General features: G+C 37.4%; 1 protein-coding gene across 1 annotated transcript in view; it reads left to right on the top strand.

Annotated features, from left to right (window-relative positions):
* Positions 1–16480, top strand: part of ARHGEF38 (Rho guanine nucleotide exchange factor 38) — a 136515-nt gene that overhangs the window by 90109 nt on the left and 29926 nt on the right. Inside the window, exons 5-6 of the mRNA XM_037031911.1 lie at positions 5344–5361; positions 13076–13275. Of these exons, the coding sequence (XP_036887806.1) occupies positions 5344–5361; positions 13076–13275 (218 nt within the window). The remainder of the gene's footprint in view (positions 1–5343; positions 5362–13075; positions 13276–16480) is intronic.

The raw sequence follows: 16480 nt of genomic DNA, 5'->3' as shown, positions 1-16480 counted from the left end.
AGGCCAGGCCCTGCCAGAGTCTGTTTCAGGAACATTAGTCATGCCTTCCTGAATTGTTCCTGGGTGGTGCTACATAATATATACATTTTTATCTAGAAGAAATTTTTATCCACTATAAAAATCTGGAAAATAACTAACTTAAGAAAATTATGAAAAACATGAATAACAGCTCTTGCTATTCCATGTATTAATTTCTCACTAAAGCATGTATTAATAACCATAGTTTGCATTTCATTTTGATCTTATCTATATGCATATATATGGACATGTGTTTAGGGTGATTCTTTTGAATGGAATTGGTATCTCACTGTATATATCATTTTCTACCGCATGGAACTTAAAGCCAAAATGCTTGCCCTAGTCCACATCTTACCCAGTGGTTCTGTTGTGGTCTTTCATTTCTCAGAATTACCTATTGTCGAATGGTTTTGATGAGACCAAGAATTACCCAAACAGAGAGAGCTGTGATGTATAAATCAATGCACACCAACCTGTTGGACCCTCTGGTACACCCCCCTTGTATACCACAGAATAGAGGCCAACATGGGGGTCCCGGTGGAATACAAGAGTTCTGGTAGCTGAATTACAGTGAAATCAGGAGACTAAAGGAGTCTCCTCCAGAGAAAGTCTTCCCAGGAGAGAACTGGGGCTGAAAGTGGGTTTAAACTCAGCCAGAAGAAATGTTAAAAACTAACTTCATTGCCCTCTACTGGTCACCAAGTTATTACCCTTCTTTAACCATTTTTCATGCCCATGCTGTGGAAAAGATACATACATATATTTAAGTTTCTAATTCACAAAAATTTATTTAAGTGCTTGTGCTGTAGCAAGCACCATTCTGGGTGCTGAAAACACAAAAATAAATAAAAGTTAGACCCAGTCTATAGGAACTCTGGACCCAGAATGAAAGTGAAAAGTCCTATAGTAAGGCAACAGCTAACACCTAGATAATCAGTATAACTCCCACGCCAGGAATGGCGTTCCACACGGGAGGAGGGCATAGGTCACTATTTTGGCCTGTGCCCTTAACAGCTGACAGGAATCGGAGGGAACGGACATTAGTTTATTATTCACTGAACTTTGGCTCCTAAGAGAAAGAAACTGACCCTGTCAAAATATTCAAGTCGAGCTCCATACCATAACCTTTAAAAAGGAACTAAAGACAGAGGCAATTTTCAACTTTATGAAGTCCAAATCACTGAAAATTGCTTTCACACCCAGTGGTTTATTTGATCTTTTTCTGAACGCCTCCAATTATTGCCCTGGTGACGTCCCGAATCGTGTCTATTCAGCACCAGTCTGATTTTAGGAAACAATTTCAGGCACTGCAAGTCACTAAGGTTTAGGAAGCACAAAATCCAAAGGAAGTAATATTGGCAGAATGGTTTTTTTTAAGAAAAAGAAAATCAGAATAAAATAGCTTAAGTTAGTTATTTTCCTAAAAGCTGCCTTTTCATGAACGTAAAGTGAAAGATGAATTGTACTGATCTGAAAGCTGAAAGCTGAGAGCAGTAGAATTATTGACATTACGACACTACTGACCTCAACTGAGCTAAGCTTTAAATTCTGAGAAACAGGTTTTCAAACCGGTTTATAGGTCAGAGAGAGTCCAGAACGCCCAAGGGCTTGGTTTCCCTCACCAAGTCATCAGTCACAGCTATTCCTGTGGCTCTGCCTTTTCCTTGTGGCTAAATACCAGGGCCAGGTGCACAGCTGCCCATCACCCGTGCACATGAGGTGTGGCCCCCACTATCTCCGGTGCAGGAGATGGTTGAGTAAGTGGGTCTGGAGCAACATCTGCGAGAGAAGTGACTGACTTCATGCTTCCAAAGTTAAAGAGGATTTTAAAGCAACTTAGGTTGCATTTTAACCAAAATTAATTAAGTTTACTGGTGCCTTACTAAATAAATATTTATTAAGATTGCTAGATAATGTTGAAAACATTTAAAAATGCATATGTGTATATATATATACATATATATATATACACACACATACATACATATATGTATATGCAGAGTTCTTGCCTCCTAGGAACACATCTTCTAATTGGGTAAATAAACTAAACCATCCCAAAAGTTTAATTAAAATGCCAGAGTTAATTTAAATAACACACCAGAAGCTATCGCTGTAAGGTTCTGGACTAATTTCCAAGAAGAGGGTAGAGAGATTATTTGCTTTTATAACAAATGTGAACTCATGATGTTTGGCTATTCTTTAAAGCTCAGAATCTTTGAAGAGAGAAAAATAATATTTGTATCCAGAAAATGATTTTGAATCCCTTTAAAACATTAGGTCAGTGTTTCTAGGTGTGTGTGTTCCCCTGCATCAAATTACCCAGGGATGCATATTAAAAGTGAAGATTCATAAACTCTGCTCCAGACCAAAAAAAAAAAGAATGTTTGAGGGTCCAAGTCAGGAATCAGCACACAAAAAAGCACCCTTAGGTGACTGTGGGTACACACTCAAAAACTACTTTGAGAGAATTGTCTGCTGTTCTCTCTCACTGTTTTCCCTGAAGTGCATGGGTCTCCCCCTCCACAGCTATAATCTATGCAGTAGTTTCAGGGCCTGGAGACCTTAAGAAAGAAAAGACTGAAACTGTATAGAAGCACAGTACTGCATCTGCCTCTGTGGAGTATGGATTGGAAATCTGCAAGTTTTTACTTGTTCAGCAAGGAGTGTTTACACGTCGCATCAGTGACCTCTACGATTACAGGAAATACCATATTAATGCAGCCTTTAAATTTATGCAATTTATTTGCTAAAGATCTAGTTACTCAGCCTCTTTGGGGTCAGTTAAGGTTTCTTCATCTGTATGAGAAAAGTGAAAAATAGAATAGCTATCAATGCCAGTGCAACTATAATTAGAATGGCCTGTCTGCTGCCTCCCTTTTCTGTTTTTTCTAGTTATAAATACTGCCAGATCCCTGCTGCTTTTCAGAGGCCCTAGAGATCTGTTTATTTTTGTAATAGAAAAAGAATGAAGGGACTTTTCCAAATTTTGTGGTAGCTGAAAGACACATTTCTAGCTGCATGTCTAGTTGTTATAAATTTATCTACATTTTTCTTCCCAACTAAGCCCATCAGCCATAGAAGGAAAACTTCTGACTTACAGTCATCTGGGCACTTTAGCTGCTCCTATTTCTGCCAAAGCTTCTCCATTCAGGGAGGAAGCTACAAGTTCACCCAACACAAACTCTTAAAGAATAGATTTCAATTTGGTTACCACATTTTGTACTTCTTAATACTATTGTAATTGAGAAAAATCACTTTTGGAAATTCTTTCAGTTCTTTGTTATGTGGCATCACATTTGAACAAACACTGTAATCCTTAAAGAATAGCCACATAAAAGCTTTTTAAAATTATTAGTCAAATTATAATGAGCCCACGAGTGTAGGAGATGGAGCTGTGAATATATTGAGTTAGTTTATCCCATAAAAGGGTAAATGAACACAATTTAACTTCCTCCTGAATTGTCCTTGGTTGAGATTAACTTCTGGAAAACTTTTATCCTAAAAGAGAGATTAAAAAAAAAACAATAATGTGCAAATAAAGAGGAGCAGTTACAATATATTGCCTCTCTTTCACCATGCCAACAGGGAAAACCTGTTGAAGATCTCTCAGGTCCCTTTAAAAAATGTTATACTTATATTAAACACAGCCTTTAACTTCTACTATAATACCTAGGTTTTATTTTATTTGATATAAATGAAATAGAAGGGAAAAATTTTTTTATGTCTTCTCTAGGAGTAAAAAGAACAATCTTTTCTTTTAACTCAAAGTATGTGTTTTGGTTCTGAAATGATCACATGGTTCATTTGTTTGTTGCCATAGAAAATTGCATTTTTATTTTTAGTCAACTTCTCCACTAAATTTTCTGATGTATGATCCACAGTGCATACTGGAAAAATACAATTCTTCATTAGAAGGGAATAGAAATTGGGGAAAGAATGTGAACCCAAAGGAAATGAATGGAAGGAAACATTGGACAAGGGGTTAATGACGCAATTTCTTTCATTGAAGTAAAAGAGTTATTTTAAGTTAATGAAAATTCAGCATAGGAATTTATCATTGAATTTTTCACAATCATCGAATATGAAAATACCATATATTATGGGATGTTGTTAATTTTTTTCTATCTTGAAAATATTCACTGCATTCCAAAAGACTGAAAACTAGAGATGAAGGTGCTCACATTATTGACTCCAGTTATTACTTTACTTCTCTATAACCACATGAGACTTTTAGAGAAAAACTTCATTACCCTTATTCCTGAAATTTAACTTGAATGAGTCATACTTTTTCATTGTTAATTAATTAATTTGACAAGTATGTTTGAGGCTCCTGCCATGAGCCAGTCACTTTTCCAGGTCCTGGGGCTACAGCAGAGAACAAAGTAGACATAAATTCTTGCCGTTATTGGGATAGGGGATGGCAAAGTAGACAATAGACTGAAGAAATCTAGAGCATATTAAAAAATGATAAAGCAAAATGAAGAGAAATAAAGCAGAAAGTGAGGATAAAGAGTACAGTGGGAAGCGGGATACAATTTTTTAAAGGTTGGTCAGGGAAGTCTTCCCAGGGAAGGGACATTTGAGCAATGAACAAAAGGAGATAAGGAGTGAGCTTTATCTGGAGGGAGAGCAATCAGGTGGCACTGTGCGTGCAAAGACCTCCAGGCAGGAGCCTGTCTAGGGGCCTGTCCTGCTTCTGTACAAAGAGCTAGGAGTCCTGCGTGGTGCCACGGATGAGAGAGAAGGGCATCCGCAGGAAAGGGAGTAGAGAGGAGCTGAAAGGAGAGGCAGAGCACACTGCCTTAGAAGGATTTCAGATTTACTTGAGCAATGGGAAGGCACGAAAGCTGACAATACCTGGTGAAAGTTTCTGTGGAATTCTCTCATTGAATAGGTAAATTGTTTATAATCTGCATCACACTATATACAAAGATATTACAGAGCATAGTTCTTTTCTGCAAGTCAATCATACTTTTCTTTGTAGTCTTATAATCTCGGTTTCTCCTATTATTATGTTTAATAGAATCTTTAAAAAAAATATACAAAAGTTGACCTTTAAATCCTTTTTCAACTTATGGAAATTTATTAACTATAATCTCAGTTTTTAATTTTATAATTTATAGTATAAAACAAAAATGGTGAATAGATACTAAAATAAAGTGTTAAGGGTATGATCATAAAATAATGAGATCAATTCTATAAAATATTCATGAAAATGATTTAGAACTATTTTATGCAATAACATTTGAAAATTTGTATAATGCTTGCATATTACCTCAAATAGGTGGATTTACATAAATTTATTTCTCCCCCCCTCTCTTACAGGAAAATATACATTCAAGAGTAAGTACTTTTATTTTAATAATAAAAATCAAATGTAAAAATCATGAAGAAGAGCTGTTGAATATTTCTGTACAAATCAGGATTTTTAGTTTTTATAATTATGTTTATTGTTTTTAATACATAAATCAAGATTTTGAAGGCATTTGCAATAGACATTATTGGTGCACTTATTTCCAATTTGTCTGAGATAATCGTATATATTAAGTTCTTATGACATGTACTTTACTAAACTTTTAGAAGAATCCTGGAATATAATTTACTTAAATCACCCATTTTCTGGTACCAAGAACTCTTAGGAACTTCTCATCACACATACATTTAGGAATCTTTATGTGTCCAAACCAGTTTCCTGAGAACAACATTAGTCTTAAAAACATCTCAGATTAATACCTTAATGGTTTTTGAAGGTGCCATATGTGAATGTACAAAAGAAAGGACTCCTTATGCATCAGAGTGAAATATTGTATTTCTTCTCATTTGGACTTTTGTATGATTTACAAAGAAAAAAACCACATCCACACATCTAACATGAAAATGAAATAGTAAGATGAGAGAGTCAGTCCCTAAAACTATATTAGTTGTCTTACAAAAACAGCACACACATGCACATACTTTGGAAGATACCCACTCTTACATAAGAAAAGCAGGCTTAGTCTGACTAATATTGGAAGGATGCCATGGAGGTAACACAAACTCAAACTTATAGGACTTGAAAAAGCACGTGCCTGGTTCAGCATGGTCCAAAATGTTAAGGGAGGTAGTCCTTAACTGCCTAAGTCCTGAGTTCCCAGTCTGTGTGTGTTTGCGTGTATGTGTATGTGGGCCCTACTCTGGAAACTTGACATTAAGGAACACAACATTTACACATTAAAAATTACATTAATTTAACCTGTAAATACCTGTCATTCATGCTTTGGTGCAGAACAACCATGAGGAAAGAACGAACTCCAGAAGTGGAGTGGAAGAATCAGGCACCACCCAGGACTCCTGTGGTCTAAGCCAGGATGAGAAGTTAGTTCTGACATACCAAATAAGCATCCAGTTCTCTCACTTTACAAGTCTTTTCTTTCAAAAGGACAAAATCCTACAGTACAGACAGACATGCGTAGGTTGTTCAATGAGTGCCCAGACCAGGGATCACCTGAATTTGAAGATGTGCGCAACAGGAGAAGAGGGCCTTCTGGGGCTTCCACACACCAGGGCCTGTGGGGCTTCTCTTCACTGATAGTTGATAAGGATGCGATGAGAGTAGGGACTGCCATCTCATTGTAAAAACCTGTGTCCCTGGCATCATTGTTCCTAGGACTGGAGAGTCACATAGCTGGATGACTAAAGAGGAACTTCGTATGCTTCAAATTCTGCCTAGGTTCTTTTTCTTAAAGCTCAGGTCTTTATGAGAGAGAAAGGTGAGGGATAGAGAGAGAGAGAAAGGGAGATATTCAGAGGAGAGAGATAAAATTCTTTCTCTGTAGCACAGTTCACATGCACATGCTGCTCCGTACAAAATACCTACAACAAACAGTACATTTTATTGAAATATTTGCTTGAGAAAATTGCGCCAGTTTTCTTGCAGCGGTCCTGCGGTGTGGGAGTCAGCAAGCTGTGTATGTCATCTCTAGCCTATTCTATACATCAAGAACTAAAAAAGAGGAAGAGAATTCACAGCGTGAGGCTGGATGAACATCAAAGCCCAGTGTGCCCTGAGCTATCATCTTTCCTGTTTCTCTCACTGGGGTCATGAGGCACACAAGCTGCAAAGGGTAAAAGGCAATGTCAAGTGCTGTGTCATTGTTTGGCTCCTTAGCTGCTAAGGTCTGGTTGCAGCCAACAGTGCATTTAGGAGGGGCGTGTGTTTTAATGGCTTGAAAACAATGCCTTCCTTATGAAAACTGAAAATTTTCTGTTTTTAATCTTTCTAAGTACATTTTAAATATAGAGAAAACTGAAGATATTTATAACTTCTAAAATGATTACTTTGAATTATAATCTTATGCAGACATCGAAGACAGTATTAGTGACAAGAATCACAGAATCTCTCACGAAAAGTCACTCTCCACAAAAAAAATCATCTGATATAATCCCACATTCCAAAGCAACAAAGACATGCCTATTCTAAATTTAACTATCTCCAGAAATGCAGTATTGGGTTTTTAAGGTTTCTAAACTTTTCTGTATGTACTCTCCATCAGACCAGTTATTCTAACTTTGGATCTCTGGATTTCTAGTTATTGCAAAATATTTGTAAGTTATTTTCTCTCTCTCTCTCTTTTGAGCTTTGTATTTTTAAGACTACTGAAGAAACGCTGCAATATATAGAAAATTAAAATCAGGACAATAAAGACATGAGTAGTCACATTCTAGAGTTAACTACCGTAACATTGTTACAGTGTGAAGTTTCTGACTTTACTGTAATTTTTTCTCTACATATACATGTTAACTAAAATAGGATTACTGTATATGCATTTCTTATTTTTTTCTTTCTTTTTGTTCTTCTTTCCTATGTTCCTCTTCTACATCAACATGTCACTTCACTCATCTGGGCATCCCAGACATCTTTCTGCACAGGAAGCACAAATCCCTGTTGCTCTGTGGCTGCGTAATAGTCTATCTGATGTACATACACCCCACCGTCGCTTAGTTTACCAACCCCTTAGAGATACTTGCATTGTGTCTTTCTGCCTTATAGAGATTATTGCTGTGTGTTCATTCTTATACATGATCTCTGTAGTATAATTTGATTATTTTCCTGGGATAAATTTCTAAAAGTGGGATTACTAGACCAAAGGGCATCTCATACTTATTACCAGAAAGTTTCAGAAAAGGTGAACTAATTTATATCCTCACTATCTATATATGAGTTGTCCGTTTATCTATTACTTGCCAGGAGGAGATACAATTAATATTTGTATCTTTGCAACACATGGCACAGTCGTAGGCCAAAGCAGGAATGTATTGTTTGAATGCACATTTCCTTCTTTTAAAGTTTCTCTTTCATTAATATATACATACCAAGGTTTTAAAAGCCCAACCGTTCTGCGGGATTTAAGAAAAATAGCAGTGCTCTTCTCTCCTACCTGCCGCTAAACGTTCCTCGCGAGAACACAAGCATTTGCACGTCTTTTACTTGATTATTTTGGAATTTATCTTCCCGACTCTAAAGACGTGTTTGGTTTTACCTTTTCAGGTAAAACCAACGCCCTGTTTTGGAGTGACTCCTCCAAGTAGAAGACAATAATTCATTTCTCTTTCCTACCCCATCTCCCCACCCCCCCCCCCACACACACTCGCACATTCTTCCTAGCTCTCCATTCTCCTCATGTTGTTACACTATAATTTGGATTAGAGCAATAATCAGTGTTTGAATTATTATGTGTGTGTATTCTTAGTAAATTTCTTTTTAGAGTTAAATGTTAGAATAAAATATTACTTGTTTTTCTGGAAGCTATTATCTTTTTTTTTCATTTTCTTTGTGCTAATCATTGAGGCCAAACTCACTTCTTATCATATTTCAAGACGGCCAGATACACTGTATATGCTACCAATTTCAACCCCCTAAAAAAGTTTCTTCCAGCTCTGGCTGGTGCAGCTCAGTGAATTGAGTGCAGGCCTGCAAACTGATGGGTCTCCTGTTCGATTCCCAGTCAAAGCACATGCCTGGGTTGCAGGCCAGGTTCCCCAGTGCAGGCTGCATGACAGGCAACCTCACATTGATGTTTCTCTCCTTCTCTTTCTCCCTCCTTTCCCCTCTGTCTAAATAAATGAATAAATAAAATCTTTTTTAAAAAGTTTCTCCCAGAGCCTTCTGACCTGTTGAGTTTGGACTGGGGACACTGGAGACACCTGTCCCTCAGGGACCCCCTCCCATCATCGTGGAGATTCTCTGCCTGTTTCCTGGTTTTGGCTGAGTGTGTCCTTCAATAGTTCCTTCTATTCATCAAAGAATGCATGGGAAGTGACATTTTAAGAACTTTTATAATCAAAATACCTTTATTTTACCCTCACACTTAATTTAGAGTTTGAATTCTGAACTACTGAATTCTAAATGGAGAATCATTCATCTTCAGATTTTCATGGTGATTTGTCATTGTTTTCTAGTTTTCAGTGTTGCTACAAAATATCTGAAGCTTTTTCTGATACCTAATCATTTGGTGGTACCTGCTTGTTTATCTGTCTCTCTGGAGGATTGTGGGATCTTCTCTTTGTCCCCCAAAGTCTCATTTGTCGTGAATTCCAAGGTGTAATTCCATTTCACCCACTGCTCTGGACACTCAGTGAGTTCTCTCCTCCTGCTAACTCGGGTCCTTTCCTCCAGTCACTTCACCGATGATTCTCTTCTCTGTTGTTTCTTTCTCGGACTCTGTTTGCTTTGGTATTGGCCTTCCCGGAACAGGTGTCTAATTTTCTGTATTTTTATTTTCAAGCCCTTTGTATTTTTACTCTTCTCTCTAGAAAGTTCCTCACTACTTTTCCTCAATATTTTCTCCAACACTTATGAGTTTTTATTTCTGTTAGCATCCTTTCATTTCCAAGACGTCTTTCCTAGTCTCCCAGATGAAGCCTTTTATTTGTGTAGCAAATAAAGGCTGTTTGTTAAACAGGTTTTCAACTAGTCCCTTCTTACTGTAATCCCCATCTCCCTCCCTCTCCACGACAATGGCTCTTGGGAATTCTAATTAATAAACTTTTGGAAGGGTTATTAAATTATTTCCTCTCCATATTATTGATTCTCTCTGGCCTGCTACATCAATTATTCACTCATCTCCTTTACATTGTCTAAAGTTTATTGATAGTTCTGTATTTATTGTCAAAGCTACTTTTAATTTATGGCAACAGTTCTTTGCTCACTATTTGTAGAAACATACGGTTTTAAAGGGGGATTACATTGAAAAATCAATGTTGTGCCATTGGTTTGTGACTACAGTAAATTATTAAATTTAGAATACTTATGGTCATAAAATAGAGAAAATTCAAAGTAACATGATCAATAATCACATGATTATTTTTCCTTTCTCTCATTTTCTACCTCTAATTAAGAAATACAAATGTATTCAGCCTCGGTGCTGAATATCTGACTTCATGTGCTTTCCACCGTGGTTTTTACATTGCATAAATATCATTTCTAGTTTCATTGTGAAACTGTTTTCTTGTACTTGATGTGAAGTGTCTTTATAGCCAAACTGGATGCTGCTAAAACAAAGCCAGCTGTGTTTACTTGACTTTGTAAAGTCCCAATAATAATTCATAATGAGATTAGCTCAGCTACTTATGGTACTAAATACTTGCCAAAATATTCTCAATAAGACAATGGAGATGAAACAGGATTACAAATTAATAACCACCTTAGTTTTCAGTCCAATATGTATGGGGAATTGTTACACATTTGGTTACTTTCTGAGGGGAGGCATGTGGTGATCGGCCGCTTGGCTGAGCTGGGTTGTATCACCCATAAGACTCATCTGCCTTGAAGTTATCGGAACTGAATTCTGTGGGGAGGGATTAGATGGGTGAGATTTGGCACTGGATGCCTGGAGTGTCCTTATACCACATCCTCTACTCGTCTGCATATTGCTTGTCTGTGTGGTTGATGCGGGCATCGACACATCGATCATCACTTGGGCAGCTGTCCAAAGTGCGTGTCTGAAGACAAGTGTCTGGGAGATTTCTTGTTGTTGAGAGAACCTTTGTAATACTTGCATTTGTGATACTTTTAAGACAAACAGTAATCGACTTATCACAGTTATTATTGTCGTTTGAAACATAACAGGAAAAGAAGAGAACTTTGACGCCACCTAAAGGGCTTAGTTTGGTTTTTGACAGATCTTAATAAAGAAGAAAGGAAGGCAGCTCAAAGATCAAGGGTATCATTTAATATATTTAGGGATTTTCTTTAAATAAAATACACACATACACACATGCAACAGTGGGCCACACAGAAAAACCGCCATATTAAAATGGAGTTTTATTTGCTTGAATCATTTGATTTACTTATTATTTTTCAGTATTCATAATATTTACAGTTTTTCCACCTGCTTCATCCAGTCCTCTTGGAAACCAATAACATCTCTCTCTGCCTCTCACCCTGATTCCTTCTTCACCCCCCATCCCCCACCCCGCTTCCCCCCTCCTTAGTAGATTGGGTGCAAATGGATAGAAAGTACCAGATACATCACATAAAGCAACTCTTTACACCCTCGAAAACCTTTTTTATTTTGGTTTTTCTTTTAAAAACACTACCTTTTGGTCTCATTCAGTTCTTGTTTCTACTACAATGTCAGCGTTTGCTCAGCACCTGAAGAAAATTCCTCAGTTATTGGGACCATTGGAAATTGGGGGTCGGGTGGGGGTAGGTAAGTTCAGCATAAAACAAAAACACATCACATGTCTAAGAAACCTACCACTTCAGTCTACAAATATTCACTGAGAGAATACTAGATGTCGTGCTGGAGATAACAGTGGTGACAGAGAAAGTGAGCAAAGACTGGTAAGCAGAAGGCGAGTTCAGATAGTGGTGTGTGCTGTAATAAAAACAAAACGGGAAGATGTGACAGTGTGTATGTGTGTGTGTGTGTGTGTGTGTGTGTGAGAGAGAGCACGTATACGTGGTGACGTTTCTTAGTTTCTCATTTTCTAAACGAAGAATTCAATTAGACAGTCTCTGAGGTGCCTTCAGATCTCATCTATTGAGGCAGCTTTTCTAATTTCGTTCAGTGTTTTTTCAGATTCATTTCATTTTTCCAGTTATGTGATCTGTTGTCCATTCATATGAGTACTTAAAAATACTAATTGAAGAATGAAAAATCCATCTGTTGGGACATGAAAAGTTCCTGTGTTTGCTAGCTACTAAGTAAAAACCTAAAGGGAAACAAATAAATACGTCTGTGCGCCATAAGGAACTCAAAGTATGATTGGCATCCATTTTTCTTTTACAATGTCTCTTCACTTGTCTCTTTGCATAAAGAGACTTTTAGAAACTATTGCACCTGGCTGAAAAACTAGTGACAGTGGCTTGGACAATGTCATGACCAGGCTTGAAGTCCGGCATGAGTTCCCTTTTGTGGGCCCTTTAAAGATTTGCTAGCTAAGAACAATTCCACACAAAAAGTCATGGAAAGTTATCACATGATATCAATAATTAAGGATAGTGATGGTATTTAGAGAACAATTGCATTTGTTATAAATCTCTCTTGGTGACTGACAGAACCTCTGAAACAATATAAATGCTACTTCTCAGTTTGGGAGAAGAGAGACGACAATGCTTTCTTTTGACTATACTTAAGTTATTTGTTTAAATTTTTGAATAGTGAGTTTCCTTTCCTCACTAATAATCACAAAAACACAATCAGTAAAAAGCGTTCTCTTGGTTGTCGTTGGAAAATGCATTCTGAAATTGTTTGTTTTCCAGTATTATTATAAAGCCTGTTATTAAAAAAAACCCAAACCTTTACATGGAACATGGATGGTAATCATGCTTTTTGAGGCCCTTTTGTGGACAGATATACTCGCTTGTTTTTTTGTAGGTTTTGTTTAGCAGTAGGGTTGTTCAGCCTTGCTTCTTTGTCATTCACAGCTCTGCCTTTCATTTAGAAACTGTGCTTAGCCAAATGGACCAGGTGAGGAAGCGAATGTTTCAGGAGTAATCAAAAAAATCACAAAACTTGAGAGAAGATACTAAGACAAGTGTTTATGAAACCGACAGTGTTTTTCTCTGTTGTAGAGGCAAACCAAATTTAACCAACATGGGCTCCTTGCTGATCAAACCCATTCAGCGTGTGACGAAATACCCCCTGTTACTGTGCGAACTTCGCAACTCCACCCCTCCCTCCCACCCAGACTTCAGAGCACTGGAGGACGCCTTCGCTGCAGTCAAAGACATTAACGTAAACATCAATGAACTCAAACGACGGAAAGATTTAGGTAAGAAGCGATGTCATGAACTGGGTGGGTACTCCCCACAACTGGCCTGTTCCCTTTCTGTGACTCGGAATGTCTGAGCACTTAGAGCAGTTGTAGCAATCGTGATCATTTGACGTCTCCAGTTGGAAGCTGGGGAAGAGAGTGTGGCTTTGTCTTGCCCTCTGGGTTCAGAAGATCATGAAGTACAAAAAAAATGACCATTAAAAAAAATCAAACAGGTCTATACTCAGCCCTGTGACCATTGTATGCCTGAGTACATACTGTGGGCTGAAGATACCCACCGCATACAGTCCTCCTGTCCCTGTCACTGTGCGGGGTAAGAAGGACACACAGGAAGGCTGGGGAGCTGGAGCAGTGGGGAGTGAGAGCCAAAAAGCGGTGAAAGCAGCAGACGCCGTGAGGGGCCCCGCTAACGCCCCAGCCTGCCTGGTTCTGTCTGGCACACAAAGAATGGTGATTTGGGGGCAGTAATTGTTCCATTGAAGGGAGCGAGTACATATTTTTTCTCAAATCAACAAATTATTGGTAACTCTTTGTTAGCTGAGATGTAAAATTGGTGTCATAAGTAGAATGTAGATTTCAAAACCTAAGGCACAGTTCTCAGTTCCCGTCATCAGGGTGAACAGGGCATTGGCAGAGGTGATGGGTCTGCCCTAGGTGGCAATGTTCCCTTGATTTTTAATTAGCTGTGCACTTCTAACATGCAATCTCAACTCAACACTGAAGCAACAGCAGGGCTTTGGAGCTGAGTGCTCCAACCACTTCATTTATGTTTGTTATTTTTATTTTCTAATTTTTAATGTAAAAATTGTATTTGCATTAATAACTTCGAATTATAAAGAAGGGTATAGGGTAAAAAGTGAAAGTAGTAGAGAAAAGGCACCATAAACAAAATGAAAAGCCAGCCCACGGACACAGGGTTACTATCTACAATATAACTATTGATATTAAATCAGTAATAGAAACATTTTGTCCTTGTGTTCACACTGACACCTTAGGATACTGGCAGCCGTCTTGGGCCTGGACAGAATAAAGCCAACACACAAGACAGGCTCTGGGGACTAGGGAGCAGCTAAACTAACATTCACAACAGCCTTCTATAGTTTCTTAATAATAAAAACATTTTAATACAAAAAGTTGATAATAGAAATAAGTAGTTTACAATAAGAGCAATACGGTTTTCTTTATTGAGTTTATTGGGGTGACGCTCGTTAACAAAACCACACAGGTTTCAAATCAACAAAACACCATCCGCACATTGCATCATGTATCCATCACCCAAAAGAAAGTCTTTTTCCTTCCCCTTCTATCCCCCTTTGCCCTCTTCCACTCCCCCCACCCCTCTTCCCTCTGGCCATCACCACACTGTTGTCTGTGTCTGTGTGTGATTATACAGATTATATATACATATACATTTTTGCTTAATCCCTTCACCTTTTTTTCACCCAGCCATCCAATCCCTCTCCCTTCTGACAGCCGTCCGTCTGTTCTATGTATCTATGTTTCTGTTTCTTTGTTTGTTAAATTACTTTGTTCTTTAGATTCCGGGTACAAGTGAGATCATATGGTATTTGTCTTTCTCCGACTGGCTTATTTCATTTAGCATAATATTCTCCAGAAGACCAATAAGTTTTTAAATGCTAAGCTTCACTAATAATCAGGGAAATACAAATTAAAATCACAATGACATATTATTCCCAGCCTACCAGATTAGCAAAAAGATTTCTGATGGATAATGTTAGTGCTGAGTTTCAATCTCCTGGTAAGAATGCAAATTGGAATCACCAGTTTAGAGAACAATTTGGCAACACGTAGTGAAGCTGAAGATTCATACAACGAAGACTAGGAAAACCAGTCTCTAGATATTTGAGAAACGTTTGCCTATATGTCCATAGAGAGGTGTACTGGTAACTAGTATTGTTTACAATAGCAAAAAAAAAGAAAGGGAGACAAGAAAATGGTTTGTGTATTTATTCAGATAATAAATAAACTGTATATTATATACTGTGATATCTTGAGAACATAAAATTACAAACATTAATTAAAGTATATGTATCAATTGGATAAATCAAAACAATGCTGAGCTTTTTTAACAGTAAAGTATCACGTGACAAAAGAATATATACATTTGGCCCCATTTTTCTAAAGATTTACATCATTCAAAATAACACTATGTATTATACAACTGCATACATGTCAATAAAGGCATGAAAGCAGATGCAAATGTAGCAAGCCCATTATTTAGAATCACAATTCTCTGTAGAGATTGAAGATGGAGTTGAGAGAAGCTTCACCTGTTATGTGATTTTTTTAATTGAAAAAAAGGCAAAATTAGGATTTGACAAAGCTAGGAGATAGATAATAGATGCTATATTCTTTTTCTTTTTTTGTTTGCTTAAAATATTTCAGTTTGAAAGAGAAAAACTTTTCCTTTCCCATGATTCTAGTTTGCATAGGTAAGATTTTACCAAGTGTTCTTCAGACTTTCTCTAGCTTTTTTTCTCTTCTCTCTCACTCTCTTCTCCTCTCATTCCTTCCTGCGACATGGACGATGTACTACAGTCTGTTGGGGTTTCAGTAACAGGAAATCATAGATCATGAACATTCTTTCAGTTAATATGGCCTTCTTTTTAATTGTTCCATAGTATTCCACTTCTGGGTAAGTCATAATTTAGTAAACTATTCTTCTAGGATAAATGTTTAGCTTGTTTCCAACATTTTGCCGTTAGAAAAAAGAGTGCCGTAGCAAACCAAACTTTGTAAGCTTATGGAATACAGATTACTGTGTGTGCACGCCCAGGTCCTAGACTACAAATATTTTATTTTTTAACTTTCCACCAAATTGTTCTGTATAAAAACTATGTTAGTTTAATCCTCACCAACAGTATATAAGATTGCTCATCTCTCCAGACCCTTACCAAAAAGAATGTTAGGAATATTTAACATTTGAACAATATGAGAAGTAAAAATGCTTTTTAAGTTAAAAAAAGTAAAGCTCAGAGGGTGACTCAGTTTACCCCAAATCTCCTTCCTAATGGAAAGCTCCTCTAGGACTGGCTGTCTCCTTAGGTTGGATGTCCCCTCACGAGTTAGGTCTCAATGCTTTATTCTAGAGACTGCAGATGGCACATATCGTATCTGAGAAGAGAGGAAGAGGTTTTATTTGGTATCTGGATTTCTTCATCGTGGGAGATAAGTGAACCTT

Source organism: Sturnira hondurensis, unplaced genomic scaffold (genome assembly GCF_014824575.4).
Source record: "Sturnira hondurensis isolate 20B ecotype Veracruz unplaced genomic scaffold, ASM1482457v3 Scaffold0021214, whole genome shotgun sequence".
Lineage (NCBI taxonomy): Eukaryota > Metazoa > Chordata > Mammalia > Chiroptera > Phyllostomidae > Sturnira > Sturnira hondurensis.
Note: the sequence above shows the minus strand (reverse complement) of the source record. Positions and strands in the feature narration are given on the sequence as shown.